Below are 16,360 nucleotides of genomic sequence, written 5' to 3'. Positions count from 1 at the left end.
AGACACACCTATAACAACAGAAAAAGAAAGGGAGAGAGGAGGAGAGAATGAGAGGAAGAGGAGGGAAGGAAGAAAGAGATAGGAGGATGGAATGGAGAGAAAGAGAAGGAGAGAGGGTAGGAAGGGGAAGAGGAAGAGTAGGTATAGGGAAGAGGTAAGGGAAGAAGGAAGGGTAAGGAGAGGAAGAAGGAAGAAAGTAGAGAAAGGAGGGAGGGAGAAAAGAAAGGGAAAATAAGGTGGTGTTACAACAGGCAGAAGGGATGGTAAATAAAGCTATTATAACCTATTAAATGGAATAACAAATGTATAAGAATGACAAATATAAAGAAGAATGACAATTCTGTGAATGTATACTTACAATGGTTTGTAAGAGAATAAAAAATAAAAAAACTTTGAAAGCCATAAGAATGAAGTCTATAAATAATAACATATAGTGTAGTATAGAATTGTATGAATTACAGTCATTTGTTCTCCTTTGCCTCAGGTAGTCCTCAACTTACAACCACCTGTTTAGCGACAATTCAAAGTTACAAGGGCACTGGGAAAAGTGACTTACAATGGTCCTCACACATACTTAATGACTGTCACAGCACAATCACATGATCAAAATTTGGACTTTTGTACAACTGGCAGGTATTGACGATGGTCGCAACCCCCTACAGTTACAGGGTCACCTTTTCAACTGTCTTCTGACAAGCAGAATCAATGAGGGAAGCTTAATTCCCTTAATGACCATATGATTCACTTAACAACCACAATGATTCACTTAACCAACATGGCACAAAAGGTCATCAAACTCTCTTTATCCACGATTTGCATGCCATAGCCCCAGGCAAATGAAGAGATTGTGTCAGGAGACACACCTCTTTCCTGAGTCCTAGCACTATAGTTATTAAACTGCCAAACAATTTCCAGGCAGTACAGAAAAGTAAGAATTCAGTGAAAGGATGGCTCCGTTAACTCGTAGCATGTTAGTGACCGATTCAAATCGGGGGCTGTAACTGATGACCCAACAACTGGTGGAGATGGCTGAGCCTCCAGAACTTATCTTTGCAACTAACCAGACCTGGAGGGAAGGTTTGTAGAAAGTTATCATGATTGAAGAGCAGGGAGAAGGCAGCCTGTTGCTACCAAAGCAGCTTTGCTTTACACTCTCAGGGAGGGTAACACAGGTGGCTGTAGTTATAATATTGCTGCAGGACTAAAGCTACAGAAGATAGCAGAACCTACAGAGATACTTCTCATTCCAAACAAGTAAGATATAAAACTTAAAATAAAAAAAAAGAAAAGCAAACTTGTTAAAAATCCAGAAAAAAAAAACCAAGCCATTTGCCTAGCTTCTAAAACAGTAATATTTGCATGAGCCTCCTTACGGAGGGAATTCCATGGATTGTGTGGAAAGCCCTATCTTGCTGGCAATTACTGTGGAATAGATGTCATCATCTGCCAGAGAACATTAAAATAGCAATAGCAATAGCAGTTAGACTTATATACCGCTTCATAGGGCTTTCAGCCCTCTCTAAGCGGTTTACAGAGCCAGCATATCGCCCCCACAGTCTGGGCCCTCATTTTACCCACCTCGGAAGGATGGAAGGCTGAGTCAACCTTGAGCCGGTAAGATTTGAACCGCCAAACTGCAGCTTAGCAGTCAGCTGAAGTGGCTGCAGCAAAACAATGAACCAAACTACAGCTCTAAAATGGGGTGGATAATTTTTTATGGTGAGTCAGAATTGGGACGGGGTGAAGTGTCAAGACTCAAGAGTCACATGGGTCAAGACCACGATGCCTAGAAACCGAGACCAGATCCAGAACTTGGGCAAAGTAAAAAAAAAAAAAGTTCAATAGATATTGAAGCAGTGCTTTTTGCTGACTTGACATGATGGGTCGCAGTGAGAAAATGTGATCCTGGGTATTTTAGGCCCCAAAAACAGGGAATCCCGCACAGCTGCCAGCCACGGGGTACCTAGAAGGGTGGCATAGAACAGGGGGGGGGGGGGGAAGAAGAAAACCTAGATTACTTTTTTTTTTTTTGCACAACTCTAATAAGTAATCCAGAATGGTTTTCAGAAATGCAGTCCTGGTTTCACGTTTTTGAAACTTTTGACTGAATAAAGGAAAATAAATGGTGATTTATGGATTTGATAACTAGAAGGGGTAGATTCTGGCAGTTGCTGTTATTTTTTTAATTTTTTTAATTTTTAAACAAACACAAACATAAAACCATCTTCCATTACAAATTATAGAAAGTGTGTCAGTTGGTTACAAGATTTCTGTGCATCCCTTCCATAGTCATCACTTACAATTCATATCAAATCACATATTTTTAAATCAAATATATTTATATACATTACTATTATCTCAACCTTCATTTGACTATAATTGTTTTCACATCCTTTTATATGAAATATTCTAAATTTAAAATAAAACTATATATAATGGCATTCCATTAGGTCCTCCTAAAATCACCCAATGACATTGCATCTTTATAACATGTTCTAAATAAGAATTGGTTGTATTTAATAACAAAGCTTTTAAACCTCCTCTCATAGTCTCCATTTGCAGTTTATATAAAATTTCATATTATCAAACTAATATATGTATATGCATTATCACTATTAATCATTTATTTGACTATAACTATTATCACTTCATTTTATACATAATACTCCAAGTTTAACTAAGTTTAACTTAATTTTTATTATAAGCTTTCATTACATCAACCTGTATCTTTCCAGTAATAATGCAGTCTTATGTCCCTTGCCATTTGTAGCATTAGTATTCTGATTACTTTCTTGGTAAGTCTTGTATGGGTTTCTCTTCACAACTTGTTGCTCATTTCGTATCTTAGGAGAACTCGAAACCCTCCATCTGCTCTTCCATCAACTTGTCTTTGGTTACCACAGGTCCTTCTGTCAAGATTTCTCTCCTTACTTCCAATGGCAGATGTTGTTATTGATGGTGTTAAAATTATGATTGCAGAGATGTAAGCTGTTATTATTATTCCTTATTCATTAAACATGAAACTCAGTCAACTGAACATTCAAAAATGCATCACAAATACCATTGATTGGTGCTAATGGTTGATACGGGTTGCTGCCAATGTCCTTGGTATCAACCAAGTACCTTCTTAAAATATACGATGTTTCGAGCAGTGCAGTTTTTTGCAGTTCTGCTGGTGTTATTGTAGGAAGCTGCAATTTGTTTATGTACCTTATAAAATTCTTGGACATGATACCAAGGGTATGAAGACATTGAAGAATGAGGAATGCATGTCAAAGGTTCATCATGCTTGGAAGCTAAAAAACATGTAACTAAACAAGAAACCATCAATTAGAGCAAAAAATTATCAGCCAGTCTTTGACATTAAGTAATAAAGTAAAATGACTGCGAGTAGGAAAAAGAAGGGTGGTTAGAATGGAGGAAGAAAAGAAGAAATATAGTGACTAATCAAAGGGAAGGTCTTCCCATTTTTTCAACCATGCAAAAAATGGACAATATGTCAACACAAATGCAAACACATATTCACACAATTCCCTAAGTGACCTTGGGGTTTCTTTGTCTTGGTCTTTACATATTATGGCAACCTAAACTTGTAATTTCTCATCAACCACTTGTAGGTGAGTCAGTAATTCTTAGTAGTTAAGACAGATCTGATGTAGCATGATCCCTGGACAATCTCCTCGAGTCTCACCCTTGAAAATTAATCCATAATGTAGTTTACCTTTGGGATAATGTGCGGTGTGAACCCAGCTACTGAAATCTTCCAACTTGGGTTTATGGTTTAGCCTATTGTATCAACCAGGCAGTGGTAGGATTCATTTTTTTTTACCACTGGTTCTGTGGGCGTGGCTTGGTGGGTGTGGCGAGGAAAAGGATACTGTGAAATCTTATTCCCACCCCACTTCTGGGGAAGGATACTGCAAAATCCCCATTTCCTCCCGATCAGCTGGGACTCGGGAGGCAGAAAATAGATGGGAGCAGGACCACTCACTGGTGGTATTTACCGGTTCTCCGAACTACTCAAAATTTCCGTTACCAGTTCTCCAGAACTGGTCAGAACCGGCTGAATACCACCTCTGGAACCAGGCCGCTGAGGTTTAGTCTACAAACCATTACTGAAATGTACCATAGCTCAGTGCAGGATGTGAAATCAGCTTCAGAATCCAGGATAATAGAATAACAGAGTTGGAAGGGACCTTGGAGGTCCTCTAATATGTAATTTCAGAGAAATAGTTGTCCAGTCTCTTCTTAAAAGCCTCCACCCACAAATTATAAAGGCAAGATGTTCCACTGATTAATTGCTCTCCCTGTCAGGAAATTTCTCCTTACGATGTCTCTTTAAGCTTCCATCCATGATTCAGGAACTTGCCCTCAGGTGCAGCTCAGTAGGCTCATAAAAGTGTCCAAATTTTCCATTTCATAGTAAAGTCAACGTTTATCTATTTAGCATATGGCGTAACATCCATGGAGTAACTAGCAATATATATTAACACCTCATAAAGTCAATGGAAGCCCAACAAATGAAACTGCAGTCAATCATAAACGTTAGTAAGAACAGAGAAATGATGTCATAATAGTCACACAGTCAGTGAGGAAACTCTATCTTTGTCCTTACAGCTGCTGAAATAGTTTTGGGTACGAAAGGCATAATTTTAGATAAAGTGGAGAACAGAAACACAGAGATGGTGCTAAAGAAAGGAGGAGGTGGTGGAAAGTGTTATATAATAAGGCTAAATCTGCTTTGGGGAGTGTAGATCAGTCATAGAATTGCAACGAAGAAAAGTCAGTCTCTTCCACGTCTAAATTGTCCAGGACAATCTCTTTGGGACTCTTCCATTGGCTTCAGGTAAGAGATACCTGGAAGATAAGTCTGATTAGATAAGGAATAGCAAAGCCAATCTTAAAGTATGTGACTGCAGGAACTTTCTTTTTTTAAAAAAATTTTTAATTAACAAACATGTAAAATACACACACACAAATTAGACGTGTACCACATTTATACAATACAGTGCGAACAGGAACTTCCTGTTTTTTATATTAGCAATCATCAATCGATATCGCTCGCCTTATATTATTTCCTCTTCTATTGTATTTCATTTAGATTTCACCATTCTTAGCCCTCTTATTTTATTCATAACTATTATTTTGAGTGTTGTTATATTCTTTCATTGATTTTTGTTTCTTTCCTCCATTCACCTATACCATTTATCCCATATCTGGTAGAATTCTGATTCTTTCTTTCCCTGTATTTCTTTAGTTAGTTTATCCATTTCGGCACAGTCCATAATCTTTCTTATTATTTCTGCAGGAACTTTCTAATCTGCTTTTACTACGTAGCCTAAGCCATGAGAAATGATAGAAATATTATATGTATTCAATTAATTCAGAATAGAACTGGAAGGGATGTTGGCAATCTTCTAGACCAGTGGTTCCCAAACTTGGCAACTTTAAGACTTGTGGACTTCAACTCCCAGAGTTCTCCAGCCAGAAGAGCTCGCTGGAGAATTCTGGGAGTTGAAGTCCACAAGTCTTAAAGTTGCCAAGTTTGGGAACCACTGTTCTAGACCAACCCCCTGCTCAAGCAGGTGACCCTATACCCTTTCAGTCAAGTGATTGTCCAGTGATGGAGCCACCCACACCTTCTGGTGGCAAACTGTTCCACTGGTTAACTGTTCTCACTGTTAGGATGTATCTTCCTTGTTCTAAGTTGCTTCTCTCCTTGATTAGTTTCCATCCATTGTTTCATGTCTTGCTTTCGGGTGCTTTGGAAAATAAGTTGACCCCCTCTTCTTTGCGGCAGCCCCTCAAATATTAGAATACTGCTATCATGTCACCCCGAGTCCTTCTTTTCTCTAGACTAGCCATGCCTAAATCCTGCAGCCGTTTTCCTATAAGGATATGTATATGTCCTACATTTAGCTTAATCCTAGTTATGGCTTGCTCTAGCTTTCTAACATGGAGTAAAATGGCATACACATCCATAAGAGCCGAGGTGGAGCAGTGGTTAGGGTGCAGTACTGCAGGCCACTTCAGCTGACTGTTATCTGCAGTTCAGCGGTTCAAATCTCACCGGCTCAAGGTTGACTCAGCCTTCCATCCTTCCGAGGTGGGTGAAATGAGGACCCAGACTGTGGGGGCGATATGCTGACTGTAAACCGCTTAGAGAGCGCTGAAAACCCTATGGAGCGGTATATAAGTCTAACTGCTATTGCTATTGCTATAAGAATGAATTCTATAAATAATCACACATAGTATAGTATAGAAAAGAAAGTACTAAATATACAAGTATATATTCAAGAGCAAGATATAAAGGGCGGGGGGAACATAGTTAGGATAGATTAGCGAAGGTAAGGGAATAAAAATGATGCTAAATTATATTTGGGTTTGCGGAAATACCATCCCAAGAAAACATAAACTGAGATTTGAAAGAGACACCTATAACAACAGAAAGAGAAAGGGAGAGAGAAGAGGAGAGAATGAGAGGAAGAGGAGGGTCCTTCTTTCTCTAGACTAGTCAAACCCAAATCTTGCAAATGTTCTTCGATAAGGACGCATATATGTACATGTCCTATGTTTAGCTTAATTTAATCCTAGTTATGTCTTGGTGTAGCTGACAGGAAGAACATACAACCCTATGTATTCACAAGAACGAAGCCTATAGATACATAACGTATGTGCTAGAAATTCTGTTTAATACTGTGAAAAGAGTAGCAGAGATGGTTACATAGCCATACACATCAAATAAAATATACAGTGTACAATCACTATGGGCCTTGCTCCTTAATGGTTTCTGTCACGGGAAACCGGTCCTCATTCTTAATGACCGTCACATCATGATCACATGATCAAAATTTGGGCTTTTGTACAACTGGCAGGTATTGACGATGGCTGCAATCACCCAGGGTCACCTGATCAACATTTGAGAATTCCCCCACCTGCTTCTTTCAAGCAAATTCAATGGGGGAAGCCAGTTAATGACCATGTGATTTGCTTAACGACCATGGGCTCAAAAGGCCATAAAACCAGGCGCGGCTCTCTTTAACAACCACCTTGTTAAGCAATGGTTCCCATTCCAGTTCTAAGTCGAGTATTACCTGTTGTTATGTTTAAGAGAATCCACTTCAGGCTAGCCTAATAATAGTAACCTCTCCTTATTTGGAGATGCAGAAGTCACCACCTGCTCAAAGGTGAACAGTGTTGAAGAGCAAAAGTCGAAGATTTAGGATGTTTCAAGTAGCTAGAAACATCCTGGTGACCGGCACCAACCGTGGAATTGGACTTGGACTGGTGAAAGAGCTGGTGAAATTGAACCCTTCTCCGGGCCATCTTTTTGCAACTTGTAGGAACCCTAGTAGACCTGAAGCTAAGGTATGTAGAAGACTAACCAGAGGTGGGTTCCTACCAGTTCGCACCACTTCGGTAGAACCGGTTCGTCAAATCTACCGAACCGGTTAGAAGAGGTTCCACCAGTGGACCCGGAAAGCAGGCCACACCTACAGAAGAGGTTCCCAAAATTTTTTGAAAACCACCACTGTCACACACACACACACACACACACACACACAGAGAGAGAGAGAGAGAGAGAGAGAGAGAGAAAGAAAAGAAGAAAGAAATAAATAAAAAAAGAAAAAAGAAAGAAAAAGTGAGAGAGAGATGAAAGAAAAAAAGGAAAAAGGGATAGAGAGACAAAAGAAAGGAAAGAGAGAGAGAGAAACAGAGAGAGACAGAGAGAGAGAGAGAGAGAGACAGAGAGACAGAGAGAGAAAACACATGGCCAGCAAGCCACTCCCACCAGGTCACATGGCCGGCAAGCCACTCCCACAAATGAGGCCACACCCACAGAGTAGGTTCAAAAAATTTTTGAAACCCACCACTGAGACTAACCATAATTCAGCATCTTTCAGATACGAGCTGGGGTAATGTACGGATGTGGGCTTCCATTGCAGGCATCAATGAACTGAGGCTTTTGAGACCAAAGTTTAAGCCAGGATTGTTTGAATCACAGTCCATTGCATTATGCAACATGGCTTGGGATTCAGACCAGTGGTGGGATTCAATTTTTTTTACTACCGGTTCTGTGGGTGTGGCTTGGTGGGCGTGGCAGGGGAAGGATACGGCAAAATCCGCATTCCCTCCCCACTCCCAAAATTTCCGCTACTGGTTCTCCAGAACCTGTCAGAATTGCCTGAATTACCACTCTGATTCAGACCTCGTGCAAAGATATACAGAACCAGAAAACTCACCTAGTTTATATATCTCCTGGTTTGTTTTAAATGAATTTAACACAAAGAGCAACAATACAACCATGATAATATAAACAAAAAGAGATATATAAATAGCTAGTTCTAGTTAAAAAAAACATAGTCTGGAAATTATAATAAAGATAAAGGTTTCCCTTGCACATATGTGGTAGTCTTTCCCGACTCTAGGGGGCGGTGCTGATCTTCGTTTCAAAGCCAAAGAGCCAGCACTGTCCGAAGACATCTCTGTGGTCATGTGGCCGGCATGACTAAACGCCAAAGGTGCATGGGGCGCTGTTACCTTCCCAATAAAAGTGGTTCCTATTTTTCTACTTACATTTTTACATGCTTTCGAACTGCTAAGTTGGCAGAAGCTGGGACAAGTAACGGGAGCTCACTCCATTATGCGGCGCTAGGGATTCGAACCGCCAAATTGCCGACATTTATGATCAACAAGCCACTGAGCCACCGCGTCCCTCTGGAAATTATAATACCTGCTGATAACAACAATCCATTGGAATATCCTGCTATAAAGGAATTGAAGAGGGGTGTGGTGAGTTAGAGGTGAAAATGCTTGCCTCCCACTTGGAAGGTTGAGAGTTCAATCCCAGGCAGCAGCAGATATTTTGCTATCAGGCCACAAAGACAAAATGTTTAAAGTTTAAAGTTTAATAACATTTATATGCCACCCAATCCCATAGGACTCTGGGATGCAAATATCTGATGCAAACTCCATGTAGACCTCAGGAAAGGTAAATTCAAAGCCTGAATAAAAGGGTTTAAAGAGTTATAAAAAGGAGGAAAAAAATCTGCTATATTGGAACTGAGATTGCAGGTGATACTTTTTAAAATATATATTTTATCCATTCAACCTGTTCTTTTTAACATTTTCTTTCTCAATTGCAGGCTTTGCAGAATTTGGCTAGTCAGCACAACAACATTAACATCGTTCAGTTAGGTATGGGATTTTTATTCTCTGGGTAATTGTAATGAAAGCCACAAAACATGATCATATTTATCATCATGAGTATACAAAAATCAAGTGCAATTAATTGTCAGTTTGGGATTTTTTTAATACTCATTTCTCTAGCACACATGTTGAGTTGAACAGGTGAATAGTTTTTTTTTTCCCCAATGGAGCGAGTTTTCTTATGACCTGAGGGAATAAATGGGGAACTCATCAAATTTGAAGATGACACCAAGCTGGCAGGAATAGCCAACACTCCAGAAGAATAGGCTAAAGATACAGAAGGATCTTGACAAACTTGAACATTGGGCACTATCTAACAAAATGAAATTCAATGGTGAAAAGAGGAAGGTTCTACATTTAGGCAAGAAAAATGAAATGCCCAGGTACAGTATAGGTGGTACCTTGCTCAATAGTAGTAACTGTGAGAGGGATCTTGAAGTCCTAGTGGACAATCATTTAAATATGAGCCAGCAGTGTGCAGCAGCTGCCAAAAAAGCCAACACAGTTCTAGGCTGCATAAATAGAGGGATAGAATCAAGATCACATGAAGTGTTAATACCACTTTATAATGCTTTGGTAAGGCCACACTTGGAATATTGCATTCAGTTTTGGTTACCACGATGTAGAAAAGATGTGGAGACTCTAGAAAGTGAAGAGAAGAGCAACAAAGATGATTAGGGGACTAGCGACTAAAACATATGAAGAACGGTTGCAGGAACTGAATATGTCTAGTTTAAGAGAAAAAAGGACTAGAGGAGACATGATAGCACTGTTCCAATATCTCAGGGAATGCCAAAAAGAAGAGGGAGTCAAACTTATGAAGTTTTTCACACTTAAATCATGGCATGAATAATTGTTTAAATGGAACAAATCTTCTGAAGATTTGTCTTGTTTAGAATTTATAGAAAAGGGCAATTCCACACTTGCAAGATTTTGTTAATTTAGTCTTATAGCAGATAGCACCACTACAGCTAATCCTCAACTTGCGATCATTAATTTAGTGACTGTTCAAACTTACAACGGCACTGAAAAATGTGACTTATGACTGTTGTCACATTTATGACCATGGCAACATATCCTTGGCCATGTGATCAGAATTTGGACCCTTGGCAACTGGCATGTATTTATGACGATTGCAGTCTTCCACGGACATGGAATCACTTTCTATTGATCACCTGACAAAGCAAAGTCAATGGGGAAACCAAGTTCATTTAACAAGTGTTACTGACTTAACAGTTTTAGTGATTCACTTAACAGCTGCACCAAGAAAAGTTGTAAAATGGGGCAAAATTCCCTTAACAACTGTCTGGCTTAGCAATCGAAATTTTGGGGACAATTGAGGTTGTAAGTTGAGGACTGCCTATTCTCCTGTTGTGATAGTCTGTGCTATCTCACAAAAAATGACCGGCTCGGTACAGCAAACAAACAGGACAGGTACAGAGTCCAACAGGTAGTTAGAACTGGGGGGGGGGGGGGAAATCACCTGTCTGCCTTCCATTGAGGACCTGTACACTGCAAGGATCAGAAGGAGGACTGAGAAAATATCTACCGACCCCTCACATCCTGGACGTTTTCAATTGCTCCCCTTGGGACGTCACTAAACGGCATTGCATGGCAAAACAATTAGACAGAAAGACACTTTTTTTCCTACAGCACTGTCTTGTGTCTAAGGATATTGACCTGTGTTTTATGGCTATAGAAGTATTACTTTACTACCACCTCTTATTGGCATCATATTGTGATTATTATTACTCTGCTGCTTTTCCTGTACATTGAGAGTTTCTGCACCAGAGACAAATTCCTTGTGTGTCTAGTCACACTTGGGTAATTAATTCTGTTTTCTGTTCTGTTCTGTTCTGTTCTGTTCTCTGTTCTGTTCTGTTCTGTTCTGTTCTGTTCTGTCCTGTCCTGTCTTGTCCCTGTCCCGCTTCCGCTTCCGGTTCTGTTTTGTCCCTGTTCTGTTCTGTTATCATGGCCCCAGTCTACTCCTATTCTACTCTTCTACTCTACTGTTTTACTCTACTACCTTACCCTACCCTACTCTACTTTACCCTACTTTACCCTACCCTACTCTACTCCACTCCATTCCAAAAACCTAGCCTCAATCTTCCAAGTCAGGAAGTACCGTTCCACTCCTCATTTTTCCACGCTTGAACACTAGGGAAGGTCCCTTCTGAGATACTTTTGCTACCCCCTCCTCCTTTTGATTCAAACGTTTCATTTAAAAGGTAAAAGGTTCCATGTCCAGTCATGTCTGACGCTAGGGTACAGTGCTCATCTCCTTTTCTTAGCCTCGGGAGACAGCGTTGTCTGAAGACAATTTCCATGGACATGCGGTCAGCATAGCTATCTGTCAAAAGGTGCCCAGAATGCTGTTTTTGTTCCAACTGAAGTGGTACCTATTTATCTACTCGCATTCGCAATCTTTGGAACTGCTAGGTGGGCAAATTTCATTTATGAGATTGTTGTCTAGGCTGCAAGTTTTTCTCCGAAGGTCTTTTCTTTTCCATTATACGTTACCTGCCCTCATCAAAGTAGGGACCAAGTCATTTTTACTGATACCTGTGTTATTAGCTTTCTTTTGTATGTGGTAGATACGACAGACCTTTCCAGTATAAAGCAAGCTGCGTCAGAAGTGGAGTCCCATCTGAAAGGACAAGGGCTGAATCTGCTAATCAACAACGCTGGCAGAAACTCCCAAGCCTTTTTGCTGGAAAATGTCGATCAGGAAGATATGCTATTGTCATACAAGACCAATGCAGTGGGGCCCCTCCTAGTTGTCAAAGTAAGTCTGGTTTAGGTGCTGTATAGCAGGGACGTGCAGTCACTAGAGGCAAGGGAGGCGGGGCCTGAGGGAAAGAATTTTAAAGAATTTTTTAAAAATAATTAAAGCCAGGATAGTTGCTACCAGATTCCAAGTCACATTGGCTTGGTGTCTGCTTAGTGTTAACCAAAGCAGGAGGTGAGAGAACTCGGGGCCTCCTTTGCATAAGGAATTTTTCGCCTTTTAAAAGTTAAGAAAGAGTTAAAAAGCAAAAAAATTCATATGCAAAGGAGGCACTGATTCTCCCGCCTTCTGATCTCGGAGCAGTGAATCATGCCTTGTTGTTGCAGTTGAGCACGCTTACGTTGGGCGGGTCCGCGTCTTGAGGACCACAGTCTGGGAATTCCTCTCCTCGATCTCCCCTCCCGGGCCCTTAAGTCGGAGACCTGCATGCCTGGTTCGTCCAGATGCGCAAGGCGAGGGTGTGGGGAAACGGAGCTAAAGGGGAGGGAGGTCAGCATGCCCGGGTCAGCGGGGCGCGATGCTCTGGCAGCGGAGGAGAAATACCTTCGATTTCTTCATGTGGTTTTTTCCCCCAGCTCAGTCGGGGAAGGTGGAAAAGCTCCCCGGAGTCCTTGCTCCGCCGGTAGCACGTGTCAGGTTGCAATTGTGGATTTCCACGTGCCTTTCTCCGTAGAAAGACAGACACTGACTTTCAGTGGCCCGAGTCTTTTGGAAAGTCCTGCGGAGGCGGGGGGGCGAGGTGGCAGAGCACGGCAGCAGCGAGAAGCAACCCCCCCACCACTGTGTCTGACAGGCGTCTCATGTCTGCCATAAACGCGAGACGCCTGTCGGACACAGCGGTGGGGACGTTGCTTCTCGCCGCTGCTGTGCTCTTGCCTCACCAACGGTAACCCTCAGCGCATGTCACTGCTGTATAGATATTCCAAAAAGGTCAACCTTGAGCCAATGGGATCAGAGGTGGCACCAAGAAAAAATACCATGACTTGGGAAATAAAAAATGCCAGTGAGAATAAAACCAGGGATCTCAAGTAGACTCAGGAAGAAGAGAAATGTAATATTTCAGCCCACTGTTTCATATGTATTTTAGGAATTCCTGCCTCTCCTGAAGAAGGCTGCCAAGGAGACCACACAAGAAAACCTGGGAGGCAGCAAGGCAGTTGTTGTCAACGTATCTTCCCTCATTGGCTCCATTGGGGAGGGTTTTACAAGCCTAATAGTACCAGTTCCTCCAATGTACCAATATCGTGCCAGCAAGGTAATTCAGAAATCTTGTTATTTTGAACATAATCAACGAGATACTCCAAGATGTTTCTAGCTCCTCTTGGGTCAATTTCTGGCTCCAGTAGCCTCTGAGCAATGTGAAATCTTTGTAAAGTGAAACTGGACCTGGGACTAAGGTGCAGAAGCTGTGTGACCATCAGGGAAAAACTCATTAAAGTGATAATGAAAATGATGATGAAAACTCAGGCCCACACATGGAAGTCCGGTTATACTGATTTATTGAGGATGGACAGCCTAGGTAACATCTTCAGCAGAGTTTAGGAGATGTCAGTGTTAATGTTCTTCTGCTTATAAGGGCTTTGTGTGGTCAGTAGGGCTTGTGATTGGGAGGTCACATCAGGTGAGAGTCATGTCAGACGAGGGTCTTCTGATGGTCTTATGATGGGAAGGTGTGGGTCACATCAACTGAGGGTCTGGTCTTTTGATGGGTCTTGTGATGGATATGACAACCCAAGTTGACCCACACCTGACCCAGGACAAGACTTATCAGAAGACAAGATCCTCACTGGATGCAACCCAAATCACAAGTCCCAGCACAAGACCCTCGCCTTACATGACTCTGACCTGATGTGACCTCCCAATCACAAGACCTACTCATCACACAAAGCCCTTATAAGCAGAAGAACACCAACACTGACATCCCCTAAACTCTGCTGAAGATGTTACCATGTCTGGTTAACAAAATGTTTGGAAGCCAACCCACAAGCTTGGAGAATAAACCTTCACTCTCAAACTTCACTCTTTGAGTTGTGTCCAGTGAGGGTCTTTTGATGGGTCTTCTGATGGGTCAGGTGTGGATCAACTTGGGTCATTGTAAGACCCATCAGAAGACAAGAGCCTCACTTGACGCAGCCCACACTTACCCATCACAAGACCCTCATCTGACATGATCCTCACCTGATATGACCTCCCAATCACAAGACCTACTGACCACATTGCCTTCTAAGCAGAAGAACACCAACACGGACATCTGCTAAACTCTGCTGAAGATGTTACCTGGTTTGGTAATGAAACATTCATAAGGCTCAGAGAATGAACCTTCACTCTCATCCTACACCTGTGTTAAAGATATTCCCCAGTATTGCAAACTGATTTCTTACTAAATGCCTATGCACAGGAATCTTTTCAATTGGGATTAACACCTGCCTGGAGCTAGATGGGGGCCCACAGCGCTCAAGTAGGGTTGGACTTAAGTTTGCTTGCGGCTATGTAGGGATTCTAGGCTGATCCCTCTTTTCATCCCCCCCCCCAGGTTCCTCCATTCATTCTCTCTCGCTTTGTTTCGTAGACAGCGCTGAACATGATCAATGCCTGCCTTGCATTGGAACTGAAAAAAGATGGAATTGTATGTGTTCTGCTCCATCCTGGATGGGTGAAGACTGACATGGGAACAGATCTGGTACTATTAGGTGGCATGGGGAGGGGGATGTTTGTTATAAATATTCTCAAAAATTTGGAAATGTAGTAATTGAGAGCCAGTTTGATGCAGTCACCCAGCTGGCTTTCATGCCCAACCCTGTCATTTGTGCCTAAGGTGGGATTAGAACTCACTATCTCCTAGTGATTGTCCCAAGGTCACCCAACAGGAACTGAAAAAAGATGGAATTGCATGTGTTCTGCTCCATGCAGGATGGGGAAAACTGACATGGGATCAGAACAGGTGGCGGTGGGGAATAATGTATATTCTCAAAAAATTGGAAATTTAGTAATTGAGAGCCAGTTTGGTCTAGTCACCCAAGTGGCTTTTATGCCTAAACCAGGACTAGAACTCAGTATCACCTGATCATTGGCCAAACGTCACCCAATTAGCTTTCATGCTTAAGGTGGGACTAGAACTCACCATCTCCTGATGATTGGCCAAGGGTCACCCAAGTAGCTTTCATGCGTAAGGCAAGACTAGAACTCACCATCTCCTGATGATTGGCCAAAGGTCACCAAAGTAGCTTTCATGTTAAGGTGGGACTAGAACTCACCATCTCCTGATGAATGGCCAAAGGTCACCCAAGTAGCTTTCATGCCTAAGGCAAGACTAGAACTCACCATCTCCTGATGATTGGCCAAAGGTCACCCAAGTAGCTTTCATGCTTAAGGTGGGACTAACCAGGAGAAGGAACATGAAAAAATTGCAAAATACCAGGACTTAAAAATCGAAATTCAACGACTATGGCGCAAACCAGCAGTGGTAATTCCAGTGGTAATTGGCACACTGGGTGCTATTCCAAAAGCACTGGAATTAAATTTAAAACAGTTAAAAATTGACAAAATCACCATCTGTCAAATGCAAAAAGCCGCACTGCTTGGATCCGCACGCATATTACGAAAATACGTTACGACGTCCTAGTAATCAATGCCAAATCCGGCGAAACAACTGGCTGCTGTGATACAATTCTGTTGTTGCGATAATAATAATAATAATAATGATGATGATGATGATGATGATGATGTAGTAAACCAATTCACAGAACCTTAATACAGCTTCTCCTTCTCCTGCAGGCTCCTGTGACAGTGGAGACCAGTAGTAAGGGTATGGTGAAGGTCATTGCTGGCTTAGATTCGTCATCATCTGGCACTTTTCTGGATTGGGAGGGGAAAAAAATAGTCTGGTGAACAGAATGAGCCTCCTTGAGCTTCTTGCTGGGGTAAAGCATCAGACCTTTGTGGACTGAAAGGAGTCCACAAACAGAAACCTTGTCCCTAAACACAGGATGATGACCTCCTACTTGTTTATTATCAATAAATGCACTCTGGTCACATACAATATTGCCATCTCCTTTCATGCCACGTGACACATATGGAAACAGTCTCTCCAATGGAGTGGTTGCTGTTGCTATTTACCATATTTTTTGGTGTATAAGACGCATCCCCCGCTAAAAGAGCGTGGAAATGTTTATGTGTCTTATATCCCTAATATAGCCATTTTTGGCCTTCCGAAGCCCCGCCCCATATCCCACTTTGGTGAAAAAATGGGCCGTTTTTCGCAAAAACGGGGGCATTTTTGTCTTCCCCCAGTCCCCAGAAACAGTCTGCAGACTTCAGCAGAGCTGGGGGAAGGCAAAAATGCACCTGTTCGGAAGGCTAAAA

At 41.7% G+C, this 16,360-nt stretch overlaps 1 protein-coding gene across 1 annotated transcript; it reads left to right on the top strand.

Annotated features, from left to right (window-relative positions):
* Positions 1–4,605: 4,605 nt before the first annotated feature.
* Positions 4,606–16,037, top strand: LOC148042804 (uncharacterized). Its single transcript, XM_087729042.1, has 7 exons — positions 4,606–4,846; positions 7,168–7,368; positions 9,147–9,198; positions 11,805–11,995; positions 13,086–13,253; positions 14,568–14,678; positions 15,773–16,037. Exons 2-7 carry the CDS (start codon positions 7,225–7,227, stop codon positions 15,884–15,886), a joined length of 780 nt encoding a protein of 259 aa, XP_087585168.1. The 5' UTR covers positions 4,606–4,846; positions 7,168–7,224; the 3' UTR covers positions 15,887–16,037.
* Positions 16,038–16,360: the final 323 nt, after the last annotated feature.

This window comes from Thamnophis sirtalis, unplaced genomic scaffold (genome assembly GCF_051295495.1).
Source record: "Thamnophis sirtalis isolate CommonGarterSnake01/CBP01778 unplaced genomic scaffold, rThaSir2_p1.2 scaffold_14, whole genome shotgun sequence".
Classification (NCBI taxonomy): domain Eukaryota; kingdom Metazoa; phylum Chordata; class Lepidosauria; order Squamata; family Natricidae; genus Thamnophis; species Thamnophis sirtalis.
The sequence above is the reverse complement of the archived record's forward strand: the minus strand, read 5'-3'. Positions and strand labels throughout refer to the sequence as shown.